The following is an 18,143-nucleotide window of genomic DNA, read 5'->3' on the forward strand; positions in this document are numbered from 1 at the left end:
TCGTTTATATTTTGACAGGTACAAGCCTCTATTTTCAGTTTTATCTTGACTAGTATGTCACACGTGCGTTGCACGTGATGCATATTAATAAACTACAAGAGTTCTCTTGTAAATATTGAAATTCAAATAAGTTTTCACTCACAAATTTTAAAATTAGTTATTAAATACATTCTTCACATAGATTATATAATGCAGGTGCATACTATGATGCAAAGCGTGAGATAGAAAGAATTCCCAACTAATGACAGAAATGGCAGAAACCCATCATTTAGATAGTATACATACATGGTGACATTTTCTTATAGTCTTACTGTAACATTACTTCATCATGTATTTGAACCGATGGTTTAAGTACAATCACAGACGACTTAAACCGATTGAACGCACAATACTCGTACAAAAACTGCAACAGATTGTGGGTCGTTGCAACTTAGTTTATACAGAAACTACTGATTACATCCTTATGCCCAGCTCTCCACCACAGGGCTATTATTAGCTCATTAGACAAAAACCAGGCTTCTTGCAAGATCGAGGGCTTTTTTGTAGCCAAAGAACTTATCTACTATGGCCTGCACAAACTCTATGGAAGTCTCTGGCCTTCTGTTTGTGATCAGGTTTCCATCAACCACCACCCTATTATCACATTCACTTTGATCAGAAAGCTTGCTGCACATAGAAGGGTATTCTTTTACCTCCTTCCCCATAAAAAAGAAAATCAGAAAAAGAAAATTCGAATATAAAAAATATTATCTGTAAGACCAACAAATGATTGAATCAATCACATACAAGGGTAAGCATTGAAGTCGTACTTTGAATAAACTATAATGTTTATAAACTTACCTTGAACGTCAAACGAAATTCGACTCTTACGGAAAAGTTAATTTATAGTTTTTGAGAATCTAGAGTTGAGGCTAGGGTTTGCATGGCTCTGATATCATGTTAAAATTAATTCTGAGGAAAACCAGAGACTCTATCTAAAGCTATGTTGATCTCTTATATTTATACAAATAGCAAATAAATACATGTTACATATTATTAGTAATATGATAAATATATTCTTAGCATATTCTTTTATCCTCTCAATTACATCACTAATATCCTTCAACTACATATTCCTAATATATTATACCTAATATAACTATAACATCATAGATCTGCATAATATATTCATCAACACATAAGAAAGATTCATATCCTACCAACAAGGTCTAACAGAGTAACTTTTCCTTAAAGCATTTCTAGACAGAAATTTCCAAAAGTTCAAATCACAAGGAAATTAATTTTTAGAAACTTACCTGAGCATCAGCACCTAAAGATACCAGGATATTTAAGTTGTTGGAAAAAGCCAATCCACTTATGCATTTCTGATGGCCATTCAGTTTTGTTTTAACCTACCAGAAAATGAGGAGAAAAAAACAATGAATCGAGAACAACTCTTAAGAGTAGAAAAATTGTCAGGGTCTAGAGATACTACCTCATCCACCCTCACATTGTATATGTGGATGGTGGAATCTTCCATACCAATTGCTATAATGTTGTTGTCTTGAGGATGGAACGCTAAAAACGTTGAAGCTGCTGGTGGTGGCATGAATGTCGTCATTACCTGCAGAGACAGATGCCTTGAAAGGTAATGAGGAAACATAATTAACAAGATTGCATGTTCCTTTATGCAAAATGTGGTAAAACTTACCTTAAACGTCATCATATTAAATAATGAGACCTTTCCGCCACATGCAGACATTACATATGAATCATTCTTTGAGAGAGCTATACAAGGGACAACATCCTCAGGCTTAGTATCTGAGACATCATTTGTCATAAGCAGACCACTATTTGGTTGCCAATGTTGTGGTACAACACTGGCAGTGGCCTTTAACATTCAATTAGCTTAGTTCATTCCCTTTGCGATCAAAGAAATATGAAAAACATAATTACCGACAAAACTATACATCCAAAAATTACCTTGCCAGTTGGATTTTGCTCACTACGGCTCCATTTCCACAGCCTTTGAACGACATTTGATGCTAGGGTTAATAAGCCAACCCCAGAGTTTGTGTAAAGTAATCTAGCAACCTGCTAGTAAATGAGGTATTAAACATTCAAAGTCAACCATATAGCATTCAAGATGTGGATTGAAAATTCAATAATTCGCACCTTGTTGGTAAGATCAGTGTTGTCTGGCATTGTAACAACCCGACAAATTCAATAATTCGCACCTTGTTGCTAGGATCCGTGTTGTCTGGCATTGTAACAACCCGACAATGTTCCACATTCAGGATTTCTACCAATTCCCAAGGTACTTCTATCTGGCAGATCTTCCGAAATCCTTGTCTTAATTTCCATACACCTTTATGACAGATCATCTCCATTCTGTAAATAATAGAACGAGATTTTAGAATGAATTTAATGATGCTCTATAAAACTCTGCGTCATATTTAAACAGGGTAAAGATATAGTAATATAGATAAATAAAACCAAATTACCCTGCAAAAGCAAAACATGATTGATTATTTCAGCATATAGGAAGATTTTGTGTTTCATACTATCTCCATGACAAGAAAGATATTTACAGCTTGAACTGCATAGCAGAGGCAAAAAGTGAATCCCCAGAAAAGAGTCATAGAAGTAGCAATACCAAGATATTTTTACCTTTTCAAAGCAAACAAATTGAGCAGCCATTGATGACAGTTCATCAAATAAAGACAACAAAAAAGGCCAAAAAAAATATTAGTACAATTGTTAAGTTTCTGTCTTATAGAAATTTATATTCAAGGTAATACAATCTCTCGTTTGATGGGATGCATAACATAAAAAAAAAGGTTGTACTACAAGATTCTCTTTACATATATGAATCCAGCCTGCCAACATACAGGTCTAACCAGTAAGTATATGAATATACAACCTACATTATATCTGTAAGTATTTAACCTTAATAATTTAGTAAGAGATGAAAAAAATTTGTTAGGAGTATAAATTTTAGAAAAGCAAATCAACAAGCTTTGCCGAGTTTGTGAATGCTTGTAAACCAGGAAGCCCTCCTTGCAAACCAAGTAAGCAGGTTATGAATTTAGGAATCTCCATGTGAATTACTCAATCAGTGCCAACCCCAAAAACACAAAAAATTTACTCAATTAATCAAACAAACCAAAAAACAAACAACAAACAAAACTCAATTCAAAATCTAATATTTATCCCTCCATTCGATTCTTGAGCTTTAGCAATAACCTTTTATTATCCTCCTTCACAGTTTGTACCAACCTCTCAAGCAAATTTTAAAAATATGTATACATAAAATTCTAAAAAAAGAAAATCTGTGAATGATATGAACCAGATCATACCTACAGATATGCCTTCTTATCAATGAAAGCTTCAGTAACATGAAGCATCTCGCCAGCTTCAAAAAAACATTAAACTATCAATACATGTTTTTCAAAATTAGTTAGCAATAATAAGGAACAACCAATCCATGGAGGAGGAGGACAAGGAATATTTTGTTCTATAGCATGTATAGATCACTCCTAACAGACACTAAACAATTACTTAGATAAATTAAGGAGTGGAGCAAAATTGTTGTAATTTAATCACTATTATTGTTTCACATCAAGCTGGAGGATTACAGTTTTAACAAAGAGATACAACCAAAATCATAGAACATACCATGAACAATGACAGATGTTGTGCCATCTCCCACTTATTCATCTTGTGTGCAGCTAAGTTCAATCATTGACTGTCAATGAGAACAAAAGAATGATGTCAAAACAAGGTAAAATCCATTATAGAGCACAGATATGTAGTATGGATCTAAACAAGCGCGTCTAATATGTGGAGATTGATATGAGAAAATTAGGAAACATCATATTTTTGCAAATTGGGAATTGAAATATAAGCACATGCTGGATAGTGTCATTCTATCAGTAGCATAAACACAATCTAATTTTCTTCACCCGCTGTTATTTCTAAACAATTAGTCGTTCGTCTGAAATAAGGAAAAAAAAGTAATCGTTGATTTTTCTAATACCTTAACGAACCTGTAGTTTTGATTTTTGCATATAATTACATTAGTTTATAGTTCTTATTTTGTGCAATTTTATAATCACTTTACAACTTTACAATTTTATTTTTTGCGTAATAACTCTCTGATTTTTTACTTATGAAAATTGGTTATGAAGTGTGTTGGAGAAAGCTTGTGGAAGTTGAGAGAAAGAAAACTAAAGAGTATATGTTTTTTTAAAACAGAGTTGAAGCGGAAAATCAAAAAGCAAATATTGATTCTAGCTTAATTATTTTTTGTTTTCAGTTAACCTCATGGAGATATTCTGAAGGATGGAGATATGAGATGCCAATGGTAAAGGATGCCTGGAGTATGTTTCTTTTTCTCTTAGGCTAGTGATATGTGAGCAACTTGTTTCTTCTGTAATCTATGTAAGTTCTTACGAGACATTTCTTATCAATTTGAAGGAAAACCAGGCAAGATGCCACTTTGTGTCCATAACACAAAAGCAGATTTTCGAAAAAGACAGTTTGTCACATATGTTGCTTCTAAAGGTCAGCCATCAGAAAGTGAACTCAATTTGGAGTCATTAGAGCCAGAAACTTTGAATCATGTTGCTGAAGATGCCAGTCCAAGTAGTAGTTCACATTCTAAAACGGGATTACAGAAGAAATAATAAATACAGTCCAAGTAGTAGTTCACATGTATGACTTCCTTTACTCAACTTCCCTTATTCAGATGACGAAGGAAATCAAATCAAATAAGACTAATTTATCTAATTCCCTTCAATTTGTTAATCTGTTTTTTTCATTACAAAAAGGATAATGTAGATACATTATATTTTGGTTAATCCTTCAATTGTTGTAATCCTTCAATTATGTTGATAACCCAGTTACCTTATTTGATTATACAATGACTTCCTTTACTCAGCTTCCCTTAATTACCCATTTTCTTAAATTTCATGAGAATTTATATAATCTATAATCTATAAACAACAAAAAAATGAAAATCACCCTCATAAATCTTAATTATCTTAATGCACTCAAAAGAATGTAACAGGAACTATAGATAAGTTGACCATGTCTATCATGTGTATAGAATTAGAAATAACAAAACAACAAGATGCCTGATTTTATGAGCTAAATTACACACTTCCACACACCATTCAGCCCACATTTCGTCGTAATGACCGATCAGTTGGCCATCTCCCATGAGGTGAAAGTACATTGTGGTGCCGATAAGCTCACGATCAAAGGCCAGATTCATACAACACATGGGAAACCATGTTCCATTGGGGATAGTCATAACATCATCAACATACCTATCGCAAACATAGAAACCAACGTTGGAGGATAAACATCCTTCTCCATTTAATATTGTAATGACTCCTCAATCGATGGTTCTTCTTCATCATCATATAGTCAAGCTGAAGTACCAATTGCTTGCTTGTTGGTTGAGTGACCCTCATTTAACATGTTTTTTCTTCTCGTCTTCATCGTCACTTGATGAAATTTCAATAATTTTTTTGTCCTTAACAAAAGTTTTAAACTCATATGGTTTGGGAACTGATTTGCGTGTTGTGCGTTTCAACATTTGTTATGAAACCACAAAAGAAATTATTAAAATAGCTATAATATAAGTCTTGACACTTTAGAGATCATATCGGTTGACGCAAACCCTATGACATGATTGGTACTCTTTCGTATTTGTTACGTTTAACTAATTACATTCTAATATGGACAATTAAGAATTTCTAACAAAAAGATTACATTCAATACAAGAATTTCCAACAAAAAGTTATTGATAAGTCATTATGCCTTGTAACTTGTATGGCTAGGTATATTAAAGTGCAAGTTAGGGTCATAAACATGAGCTTGCAGGCTAGGCTAGAAAATAAAGCTCATAAAATGCAATTCTTCGTGAATGTTAGCTACCCTTTCAACTATATTTATCTGCATTATGAAAATTTTCATCGCATAAACAAGCTAAAATATTCATGAAGAAAATCAGAGTCTAGCAAGGATCTTAACTTAGTTAAAGAGTGCATGTGAAAACTTTGAGCAAAAGAGGACTCATAGACCAAAATATTTTCTCATGCACCCATTCCAAAATAAACATCATGCATGCAAGCAATAATCTAATGTGCTTTTGTTTCGTGACAGCTTCAAAGCCTCTCAAAAATTCATACTAAAGAAAGGCCACCAATTTTAGAAAGCCTTTTAATATTGTGGGTAATCCTCCTTCTAAGCTTTAAATGTATAGTCATCATGGAAACTCATGTAAATGTATAAAAAAATATCCAAAATTCATTTTTTAGAATTTATGCAATGTTTTCTTTTCCCCTTTTTTACTTTTTTGAGATTAAAAGATGTGTAAGTTGTCTTGTTTCTTTGAACGAATCTTAACAGAACACGCATGATACGAGGGAAATTTTAACTTCATTACCAAATTACCAAAAAAATGAAAAACGAAAAAAAATGAAAAAAATGAAAAAACAAACAAACAAGCATTACGTCATGAACCTTGAAGCCAACGCTAGCTTCATTAAGGTAAACTAACAAAAGTGGGATAACCTTGGTTTTACATTAGTTTGTGAGATTCTAGGTCACATATACTATGATTTGAAATCTGAAATGTGTATTGTCACCCGCTGGAGATCAAAGTATCTGATGGTTTCTTTCCGAGTAAATGTCGTGTAGTGCTTAGAACGTCCGAAGATCGAATGTAAATGGTCACAATCTCTATCTTTGTAAATGTATATCAATCAATAAGAAATAAATATGAGTTTGCAAGAGACTAAACAGATGTTCTAATATGTGTTTAGCAATTTTATAATATTAACAAAAAATGTAATTACTAATTATGATCGAGTCATATATACATAAAAATTATGCAATATTTCATCACTATTTAAACCAAAATAATTACCTTTAAGGTATAGTAGAGTCCATTTAACAGAACATACGGGGGGAAAAGCTCAGTGCATATATCAAATTATTCAACTCAAAGAAATGAAGTAAACCCAAACACAATAGTAGTTTAATAATATTCAACAGATATCAATAAAAATACGTTACAAAATGCTAGAATTGTAAGAGAAAAATCATAGAAATAAAATAAAAAATTTAATTTACCTTTACTCCTCCAATCAATATCGGACAACTAACAGCAACAATCAACAATCAATCAATCATCAATACCACAAATAAAGATAATCCATCAAACAATCAAACTGAGAATATGAATCAGAAATTACAAGAAGGTAATAAGAATAACCAATATCCATACTTATACAATTGGAAGAAAACCCCTCCGTTGTTCCATCAAAATTGCAGCAAAAGGTATTTATAGAATCACAAAACGGAAGGGGAGAGCAAGTGAGAGGTAGAGGGAAACTGACGGAAGTCTGAACGTCGAAATAATTTAGAGACGGGGAGAGGGAGAGGGAGAGGGGCAGGAGAAAGCAAGGAGAGGGGAAGGAGAGAGGTCGGATCCATTTGGGCGTTATCAAAGAGAGAGGGAGAGGGGAAGGGGAGAGGTCGGATCCGTTTGGGCGTTTTCAAAGAGAGAGGGAGAGGGGAAGGGGAGAGGTCGGATCGGTGTTGAGAAACGGAAGAAGCAGAGAGAGATGAAGAGGCGGTTGCGAAGGGGAGCGGCAGGGGAAAGGGTATATTTCAGATTATATAGGATAAAATTAGAATTACAAAATTTGAAGAGGGCAATTTGGGTATGCAAAAGTTTTGACAATGGTTTTCTCTTTTAGAAGTAGTATAGATATAGATATAGATATAGATATATGAACTTCTATAGTGCGTATGTGATCTTTTACCCATTTATACCACTTTCAATGATACGTTCACGAGTTTTTGTGTGGCTGTACGGATGCTATGGAATGATAATAACCAAAGTGTTATGGGGAAGGATAGAAGGTAGAAGAAATTTTCAAAACATCCTTAAACCATGTTTTAATTTTTAAAACCGACTCATTTTTTTTTTTTACCAAAATCAACCCACTTTTTACCACGTCAGCTTAATCTCATTCCTAAACAGTCGGGGTTGGCAACCCCGACTGTTTAGGAGGTTGTTAAACCCTAATTAGAAGCCTTAAACCTGATTTTTTATGCCTTAAATAGTCGGGGTTGGCAACCCCGACTAATTAGGAAATGAGATTAAGCTGACGTGGCAAAAAGTGAGTCGATTTTGGTAAAAAAAAAAGTGGGTCGGTTTTGAAAATTAAAACATGATTTGAGGCTGTTTTGAAATTTTCTTCTAGAAGGTATGGGTCATGAGAGAGGCTAAAATATACACAGTGTCTTTTTATAGAAAATAGTGAAGCTAAAGGCCGTATGTTCATGCCTCGACAGTAAACTCAAGATGAACTCCTCCTATTGGTTTGTACAAAATTAATATGGATAGAACATGTAAGAGGAGACCACTGTATAGGAGCCTAGGATGTGTGATGTGTGATGTGTGATGAGGGTTGTGAATGGTAGTTTCATGGCCGGATTTTTAAAATGCAATACAAGAGTTGCTGAGATTATAGTCTATGAGTCTCTCGCTTCAAGGGATGCGCTAACTTTGCACTTGAAATTGAACCTTTCAAAGGTGGTCCTTGAAATTTATAATTCAGTGGTGGTTAATGTGATAAACTACTCGGATAGGGAGTTACCAGATCTCGATGGATTTTGTGCAGACATTAAAAGATTGGGTTAGAGATTGCAACATTTCGAGGTTCAACACACACCTAGGGTGTGCGTTTGGCAACTACAAAAATATACTAGGCAAAGTCTAGTTTTCTTCTAATTAGGACAAAGTAAACTAGGACAAAGTAAAATTAGTCCAAGTAGAGGGTGGTTAAAAAAAACCAGTTTATAGCTGAAATTTTAACTAAAGAAAACTAGTTCAACTTTAGCCCTATTGTTGCAAAACTAAAAACTAACTTTTGGACTAAAGTTGTTCCCATTAAAACTTGTTTTGTGGAGTGGCCAAATGCATGCTAGGAGTTGTAGCAAAGTTGCTCAAGTTTTGACGAAAAAAGTTTTAGGTCTCTCTAATATGATTGTATAGTTGGAAGAAGCACCTGATAATAATGCACATCTTCTTTTGCTAATTGTAATAGTGCAGTTCCTTAATTAATGAAATCTTATGATTTTCCATAAAAAATTTGATATGTTCGTGAGTCATTATTCATTCCTCTTTAGAAGTAAGTCCTAGGTGTCGGTCACAGACTCACAAATCATAGTTATTTATTTATTATTCACCTTAATAAATGTCACATGTATAGTTCTACGTTATCACTTTACTCCGGGAGAAGCACTAATGATGTGGGTCCTACATTTCACCGATAGGGTAAGTAAATTGGGTACGGCGACATTTGTTTTTCGGGTTGTTTCAATATTAGTCCCTCACATCTTCAATATTTTCAATTAAGTCCCCCAAATCATGGAAATTCCTCTGACATCCCTCAATCATCACATTGTTTCCAAACAGGTCCCCCTGTCTAAGTTAACGGTTATTTGGGTAACTGGGGTTGAGTCAAGCCTTAGCTCCACATAGTAAATTACAATAGTGCCCACACGTTAAACTTTCCGCCAAAACCCCTAATTCGAAAAAAATTTCCCCCAAAAGCACTGAATTTGCCCCCAAAACCATTCAGATACCCCATCTAAACCCTCCCTATCTAATTCCTCTTTTAGTTCATTTCTCTGCAATCTCGCGCATTTGTGAATGGTTATCAGTGATTTGAAGAAATTGATCGGTGCCCTAACTGAAGGATTCTCCAAGTAAAAGTCATAATTTTTTGGGTTTTCCCACTTTTTCTTGTTGATCGTTGTCTGATTTTTTATAATACTTTTGTGTGGTTATATGAGTAGAATTTTCGGCACATATTTGATCAACTTTTAGCATATAAAATTCTGATTAGAGTATACTTGATCAGTGGAAGATGATGGCTTGATATTTTGAGCCAAAAAAGAAAATGGACATTAAAATATCAAATTAAGATAGAGTATAAGCGGAAGTTAGGTAAACTATAAGGTTTTAAAGTGTTGATTAGCCATACCTTTTTTGTATCTACTGGAAAAATTGACTGCTAATGAATTCAAGAGAACCATATATATATATTCAGCTATTCTTGATGGCAGATAAATCAAGTCTTTATACATATAAGTTAATTTGAAAAGCGAGTGTATTATGCTGTTTTCTCATAGATTGTTAGTCCTTTTAAATTCATTTGAGACTTTATGTTAATTTTCAGATGTGGACTTAGGAGATGAACCCAGTGCTGATGAAAACATGAGGGTCAATGATGATACTTTTGTTCATTTAGATGAGAACAATCAAGGGGCTTATGCAGATGAGTTTGAGTGGGATACAGGGCGTTGGGATGCAACAGATAATCCGCTATTTGAAGGGAGTGATATGAGTGATGCAACAGAGGGTGGAGTGAAGTTTACAAACAGTGAGGGTGAGAGTGGGATGGGGACTAATCTACAAGATGTGAACATATGGGAGGATCATATCCTTATCACTGAGCTAAGGAGAATGTTATGGGTATTAGAGATATTGTGGTGGAGAATACAAAATATGTTAGTGATGATGCTGATGATTGTTACTCAGACGATGAATATCATTCCTTCGATAGCTCTGAGGAGCAGTTTTGTAGTGAGGATGTCGATGACGTGATTGAGAATCTTGATGGGGCAATTCACAACACTAACTATGAAGACCTTGTGTTTGCTATGGGTGAAAAATTTAAGGATATAAATGATCTCAGGCATTGTTTGCAACAGTATGGCACTAAAAAAAATTTTAATCATAATCTGAAAAAGAATGATAATGTAAGGTTAGTTGCCAAATGTGAAGGTGAGAAGTGACCTTGGAAGTTAAGGGCCAAAAAGGTTACCTGATCGGAGAACACTGGAGATTTCAGTGTTTGAAGTTATACACACACGCATTGGTGTCAACAAATATAAAAATAACCAAGCAACAACGAAGTGGGTGGAGAAAAATGTAATTGGGGATGTTAAAAAATATAGTAACATAACTCTAGAGCATATTCAAGACTTAATAAGAAGCAAATATTAGTTGGAAATCTCATATAAGAGGGTCTGGAGAGGAAGGGAAGTGGCAAGAAACATGGTATTTGGGAATGTTGAAGCTTCTTATGACTTTGTTTTGTCATTAAAGAATGAGTTATTACAGAGAAATCCAAGAAGTCATGTTGATATTAAGTTAGATTGTGACTATGCTTTTCAGAGAATGTTCGTATGTTTCAATGCATCAATAGAGGGATTTAGAAGTGGTTGTAAGCCATATATGGGCCTTGATGGTTGTCAGTCAAGGTCCAAGTATTTGGGAACCTTGTCGTCTGTTATTGCTTTAGATGGTAACAATGGGTTATTCCCTATGGCTTTTGTTGTTGTGGAGGGAGAATCTGGGGAGTCCTGGTATTGGTTTTTACAAAATATATTGCAAGCTTTTGGTGGTGTAATCTTGAGGGCGTTAATTTTATGAGTGATCAAGAAAAGGGCTTGTTAGAAGCTATGTCTATATTGTTGCCTCAAGCAGAGCATAGGGTATGCATGAGACACCTATGGAAAGCAATCAAAAAAGATTTTCCTGGAGATTTTTGTGAGCAAACTGTGTGGGTTGCTGCAAGGGCTTACACAACTAGTGAATTTGAGATGCATATGCATAGTTTAAAGCGGGCATCAATGGAAGCTTTCATATATTTGATTAAGAAAAAATTTGTATGGGCTAGAAGTCAGTTTTCACCAATATCAAAGAATCACCTTATAACCAACAAGAGCTGAGAATCATTCAATTCATGGATATTAGATGCAAGGTATATGCCAGTAGTGGACCTTATTGACAAACTTAGGGTCAAAATATGCAAAAGTTCAATATTAGGAGGAAACAAGCAAACCAATGGAAAGGCAAACTGGTTCCTTATGCTGAAAGGTATTGTCAAGAAATTAATAAAAAGTTGGGTGGTTGCACAGTTCATCACACAAATGATATAGAAGCTGAAGTGGAGAATGAATTTGAGAGGAGAATCATCAACTTGCAAGCTAGAACTCGCAGCTGTAGGAAATGGCAATTGATTGGTTTGCCTTGCCATCCATGTGGCAAACTTCATTGGCTCACTTAGAAATGCACCTTGGGATCACTTTTGTGATGAATACTTCGCCATTGATAGATATGTCATATTTTGTATTTGTCATTTTACTAATAGTATCATTAACATCCACTTGTGCTACTGACAATTGTATGTTTGTAGCTATAAAGAGCCTTATGCCAAATCAATTGGAGTTGTGCCATCTAAGGATCAATGGGAGACATATATGAAAGATTTCATCATTTGACCTCCTCATACAAAGAGGCCTAGAGGAAGGCCAAAGAAGAAAAGAATTAGAGCGAAGGATGAGCTAGAAGGAAGGCCAAAATCTTTGAAGAGGTTGCACAAGTGTACTAGATGTCAAGGCTGGAGACACCACAAGAATTCATGCAAACAACCAATTAATGATAGGGATGCGCAACAGCCTTCTACACAAAATTCAACTGCTTCAACCCAACATCAAACTTCAAGGTAATGTATTCTCAATCAAATTTGGCATTCTATAATATTATGTTAATTGATCTAATCTATAGTTGAAATATATGTGCACAGAGATGGAGCCTCAAGATCAAGGGTGTCCAAAGCAACGACTATTAAAGGGAGAGGCCACCTAGAACTGGGCAATCAAGATCAAGAGCACCTTCTCAATCATCTCAAGCAACTCAAGCCCCACACCATACACATTCAAGTAGCAGCTTCAACATCCTGTTCCATACATCATCATCAACCCCATTCTTTACAAGCAACAACTTCAGCGGTTTCAACACTCAAGTAGCACCAGTAGCTTCACCGCCTACATCAACCCCACTCGATACACCTCCATTTCACCAGCATGCACTTGGACCATCCCACCAACACCAGGTGTAACCAAGTAGCCAGCAACCTTCAACTGAAACTTCAAGCTCATCCCATTCTGCAGTAGGTAGCGTGGTGTGGAGATGAAATATGTCAATCTGTGTTGGTGTATGCGTGCATTAAGCTCACATTTTTGTGAATGTTAACTGCTTGTGTTCATATGACGCACCTTTTGCTACGTGTTGATTTATGTGTGAATATGACACACTTTGTCCTTGGTCTTATGGTTCTGTATGCGTGCTGGCACACCATTTTGTTGAACATGTGATGCTTGTGTAAGTATGCTAGTGATACACCATTTTGTGAACATGATGATGGTGTGTGTGCAAGTTGCATACTATGTGAACTTATGCTTGTTTGTGCAAGTTGCACAATACTGTCTTCGTCAATACACGGTTTGCATTCAATTAGCACCCTTTTTTGTGAAAAATGTTTGTACTCGGTGCAGTGAAAATTTCATAATTGTGCACCTTTATTTACTCTATGCTTATATCATTGTGAAATTCAACACTGAATAGTGGAGTTGAATAAGTTATGAATGTAATTATTTGCTTATATGGTCATAGCTTGTCGAGCGTGATGCAATTTTGTTGTTCCATATTGCCTTTAATTGCTACAGTAAACATCTCAAACTTACCAAATTGTTACAGGTCGATTCAAAATTTCTTCTAATATCACTTCATTCAAATTGTCAAAATGCTACATGACCATTGATAATTGTTTCAGATTACGACCAAAATGCATCAAATAATCTAAAATAAATAGAAAATCCTAATACAAGGTTAAAATTCAAGGGTATAATTGGAATTTCAGTACTAAAACTTAGATTTAAAGGAATATTCCTTTAGATATAACTATTGTTAACCAGGGGGGCCTGATAGGGAACAATGTGATGATTTGAGGGACCTCATAGGAATTTCCATGATATGGGGGACAAAATTGGAAATATGGCAGATGTGAGGGACTAAATATTGAAATAACCCTTGTTTTTTCCCTCAGCACCTGTACAAAGTTCCCGCGGAACATCTTGTTAACGTGCACCGTCACCTCCCTCTTTTCCCTCTCTGTTTCACTCAGATGGTCAGATCTCAGCTCCACACGCTACTCAGGGGGGGAAGGGGGAAAACGAATAACTATCTCAAAAGTTCTCAGATTTCGTCGAGAATTTTCAGTCTCTGAACGATTGAGAGGCGAATTTGAATCAAATGAGGAAGTAAGTGATGGCAATTTCATCTCTTCGTGTGTGTATATATTCTCGTATTTGATTTTGATTTTTGGAGCGCAGAGATCTTTGGGGACGAAGAGGCGCAGCTACGAGGCAAGCGAAGCAGATTAAGGGTTTGGTTGGTCGATTATCGATTGCAGTAGTCGCTCTCGTGATCTGCACCCTCTGGCTGTTCTCGACCATTGGATTGAATCGATCCTCAGATGAAGCCAAGGTTTGATTCCTTGGAATTTTGGTCTGTTTAGCAATTTTTTGTTCTAGAACTGGGGTTCAAGAAGATAAGAGTCCTAGTTTCTTGCTAGATTTTGTTGAAATCTAGGGTTCTTTGTCTGCATCTCCTTTAATGCCGGATAAAGTATGAGACGATTGTGTTGAATTTTGAATAATTATCCTAACTTGAGTGCCGGTAAATTAGTTCAAATATATTGAATTGAAGTTTTGCAAACTTATGAATAGAACAAAATAGCTTTCGTTAGCTACGAGAATAACTGTAATGACAAAAAACTTTTGTTAAGAAATACTGCACTGAAGGAAGACAGGAGACAGGACAACTAGGAAACAACACCGTCCATAACAGCTCCTTACAAAATATTGATCAAATATATTGTGCAGATATTGTGGAATATATAACAATTCCAGGCATCTTTGACAATAAAATGAGGGAGAAACCATATCGGCTTTATCAAAGCAATTTGCGGCGTTTTACTTAGAGAATGTGAATGTCTTCCAACTTTTGATTTGAATCCAACCCGTCACTGATATACTTTGTTTCCGCCTCGTCATGGCAACAACATTACCATTTTCATCCAATTCTTGTTGAAACTTCCAGCAAACAAAATTATCCATCATAATAAATAGTCCCCCCAGCTCCTTATGCAATCTAAGCTGGTTGATGGCTCATTATGCCTAGAATATCTTTCCTTAGTCAAGCTTACATAGTCTATGTTACACAGGTTGGGGTGCACGACACGAAAAATTTGTAAAAGTTAGGATACAAAAGATAGCTATACATAAACATTCTGAAAATAATAATTTACATGAGGCTAATTTTTTTCTCATCGACATATTATGAAAACTAAACTTCCTATATCATTTTTATATTTCATTTATTACATAGATTATAAATTGAAAAACTACTCATTTTCAACTCAATACCTAAATACCCTTTAAAATCATATTTCTGAACTGGATATGGGCTAAAACCTATGTTACCCAGGTACTTCTATCATGAAGTCATACCCATAACGGACATGTACCTGCTACGTACTTGTACCAAACTTCATGGACACTCATTCGATATATGCATACATTTATTCAAACGTGTACTCAATTATATGATATATGTCTTAATTTAAAACACTTGACATACACTTCTTGGACATATATCATACACTTCAGGTCATTTCTTGAAACTCGTTATACATGGGTCGGGTTCGTTTTAGCCCATACTCAAGTTCGAAACTATGATTTTAAAGGGTGATTTGGGTGTCATTCCAAAATCAAGCAGTTTCCAATGTATAATAATCAACATAATAAAAAAAAACTTATAATTCTAATAATACATGAATGAAAAACAATAATAATCTCATAAAAATTATTAATTAATATATATGTAGCCGTGTCTTTGTGCCCAACATTTTACAAATTTGTCGTGTCCTGTACCTGTACCCAAGGTTTTAAATGTCGACTGACATGTCCGACATGTCGGCCGACATATCAGTTTGAGGGCTTGACCGACACGACATGGACGTTTTCAACTCGTATATCGGTTTTCAGGGTAAAATCGGAAATATCAGGGTCATATCGGGCATATCGGCCTATTTTTTAGCTTTGAAAAATCGGCTGATATAGTACTTTTTTTTAAGTTCTGTTTTTTGTTATCCGGTTTGGGTTTAGTGATAAATACCCAAACACGTTTGACCCATTCTCATGTTTAAGGGTTTCTTATGAACCCGATAGAAAGAATTTATGAACCCAAATCCATATATTATTTACCTTTTTATATGTTTAGTCTATAGAATTTATAAAGTATGCTTATATTGAATTTATGAATGCTTAGATTATATTTAGGACATGATATTATACATATGCGCACTACCCGATATTGTAATCCGATATTTAGTCAATGTCCCCCGATATATCCCCGATTTCCGCTATCCGACATGGATTTTAGCCATCCGACATGAACCCGACATCCGATATTTAAAACCTTACCTGTACCCGTACCTTTTTCTATGCAACTTAGGCTAAAATGGACCAGACTGTTGGCCACCAAGTTGCAAGAAGTTGACATGAAGTGTAACATAAATGTATTATATATTTGAGTAAAAAGTGTATGATGAGTGTTTTAAACTAAAACATGTATTATATGGTTGAGATTACACGTCAGAAGAAATGTGTGCATATTCAAAGAGCGTCCAAGGAGTGTTGAAGTCGAACTTGGTTACAGGAGCCTAGACAAGATACCGGGTAATTTAGCTTGTAGTGAATATGGTTTTTAGAATTTTAATCAGCATTCTACATAATTCAACTTTTTGTTTGTTGATTTTAACTTCAGCTGATGCAATAACTTCTGGTCCGTGTTCAACATTATAGACCTTGCAAACAATTAATGGACAATTTGTGCAGTTTTTTTTTCACTTTTTATTGGTTGAATATGTTTCCAGTTGTAATTTTTGACCCTTTTCTCATCATCCTTGAAGGATATTAATGTGGATAAGCTTTGGGGCCCTGCTACCTCTGGTGGTTGGAGACCGTCATCAGCTCCTCGTTCATATTGGCCACGTATGCAGCCTTTCTCTTTTCAAGCATACTTTTAGCTAATTCTTTTGAAATTCTACTCTGAGATTTGTGATCATTTTGATGGTTCTTTTTTTTCTTTTTAATGTCAATTATATAGCTCCTCCAAAAGAGAGCAATGGTTATTTGCGTGTTCGTTGCAATGGAGGCTTAAACCAACAACGAAGTGCGGTATGTTAACAGATACAGTGAATGATGCCTTTGAATTTGGCACTTAGACTATGTATGACCATTGTGGCGGAAAAAATAAATGCTTCTTCTTTCCCATGATGCACATAAGCCATCAAACAGATTTTTATAGGCCTGTCATGGATTCCAGGTCGTAGTAAATTCAGGATACCACATTGTCTTATTTGTCTTTTTCTGAATATCTATTTCATTTAGTCATATTGAAGCTAATACTTCCTTTTAATGGATTATCTTTACTGTTTGTTTAGATGTCACTGCAAAGACTCAGCCAAAGATATAAACTATCAGAGCCATTTAATAATTGTAGCGGTTTAGAAAGGTTCCTATTAGGTACCTTGATTAGTTGAGTAATCTTGATTCATAGAATCTTGTAACCAATTCGATTGCAACAACAAGCTAACTTCGTTAGCGCTGTCCTTGAGTAGTTAGCTGACGACCAATGTGAAAACAACCTAGTTGAATCTCTATGATATGAATCCTAAGAACAGTAAAGAACAGGCTGTAAGTGGAAGCAACAACTAGAAACTCAAGAGTGTTCATAATTAACAGTTAGAAAGGTCATAAAACTTTGAACATGTCTGGGATAACTTCCATCTGAAACATATGAAGCAGCAGTTTTGAAAATGTCCATTGAACTAAGGAATCCATATGGAAGAGCATTGTCAGATTTAATAGGTGGAATCAGCAATGTAGTAAGTGGAATGTTTGTGAATCAGAGATTTGAACAAAGAATATAAAATCTAACAAGTGATCGAGAGAAGGTTAGGGCTATTAAGGAGAAGAGGGAGAGAAAGAAAAGAGAGAACGTGCGAAGGGGGGTTGGAGGTTGGTTGAAATGGAAGTTGCAACTTAATATAACTCTATACAGTTACACGAACTTACCCTCAAATCTGTCACGTCATTACCTACAAGTAGACCGTGTTTTGCACCCTCAATTGCAATTGCAGTTATCAGTTACAGTGGAA

General features: G+C 35.2%; 2 protein-coding genes and 1 long non-coding RNA gene across 14 annotated transcripts in view; 2 read left to right on the plus strand and 1 right to left on the minus strand.

The window, feature by feature from the left end:
- LOC109823923 (protein TPR1-like) lies at nucleotides 239–7,628 on the minus strand. 11 transcript variants are annotated; one of them, XM_020390383.1, is made up of 9 exons: nucleotides 7,126–7,628; nucleotides 3,658–3,727; nucleotides 3,339–3,394; nucleotides 2,155–2,370; nucleotides 1,963–2,073; nucleotides 1,691–1,870; nucleotides 1,475–1,603; nucleotides 1,296–1,391; nucleotides 239–695 (listed from the first exon to the last, which is right to left on the minus strand). In XM_020390383.1, exons 4-9 carry the CDS (start codon nucleotides 2,182–2,184, stop codon nucleotides 501–503), a joined length of 741 nt encoding a protein of 246 aa, XP_020245972.1. In that variant the 5' UTR covers nucleotides 2,185–2,370; nucleotides 3,339–3,394; nucleotides 3,658–3,727; nucleotides 7,126–7,628; the 3' UTR covers nucleotides 239–500. The 11 variants fall into 11 exon arrangements, with proteins under 11 accessions (XP_020245972.1, XP_020245966.1, XP_020245971.1 ...); XM_020390377.1 differs by having other exon boundaries at nucleotides 1,475–1,870; nucleotides 7,280–7,628; XM_020390382.1 differs by having other exon boundaries at nucleotides 239–692; nucleotides 1,475–1,870.
- Nucleotides 9,598–13,188, plus strand: LOC109824681. 2 transcript variants are annotated; one of them, XR_002242731.1, is made up of 3 exons: nucleotides 9,598–9,774; nucleotides 10,248–12,581; nucleotides 12,663–13,188. It is a non-coding gene; the product is annotated as an uncharacterized LOC109824681 (long non-coding RNA). The 2 variants fall into 2 exon arrangements; XR_002242732.1 differs by having other exon boundaries at nucleotides 12,273–12,581.
- LOC109823998 (uncharacterized protein At1g04910-like) overlaps nucleotides 13,975–18,143 on the plus strand; it is a 14,090-nt gene continuing 9,921 nt past the window's right edge. Inside the window, 4 exon segments of the mRNA XM_020390488.1 lie at nucleotides 13,975–14,178; nucleotides 14,251–14,404; nucleotides 16,893–16,974; nucleotides 17,090–17,160. Of these exon segments, the coding sequence (XP_020246077.1) occupies nucleotides 14,171–14,178; nucleotides 14,251–14,404; nucleotides 16,893–16,974; nucleotides 17,090–17,160 (315 nt within the window). The 5' untranslated portion in view covers nucleotides 13,975–14,170.

The sequence above is a fragment of the Asparagus officinalis genome, chromosome 9, assembly GCF_001876935.1.
Source record: "Asparagus officinalis chromosome 9, Aspof.V1, whole genome shotgun sequence".
Taxonomy (NCBI): domain Eukaryota; kingdom Viridiplantae; phylum Streptophyta; class Magnoliopsida; order Asparagales; family Asparagaceae; genus Asparagus; species Asparagus officinalis.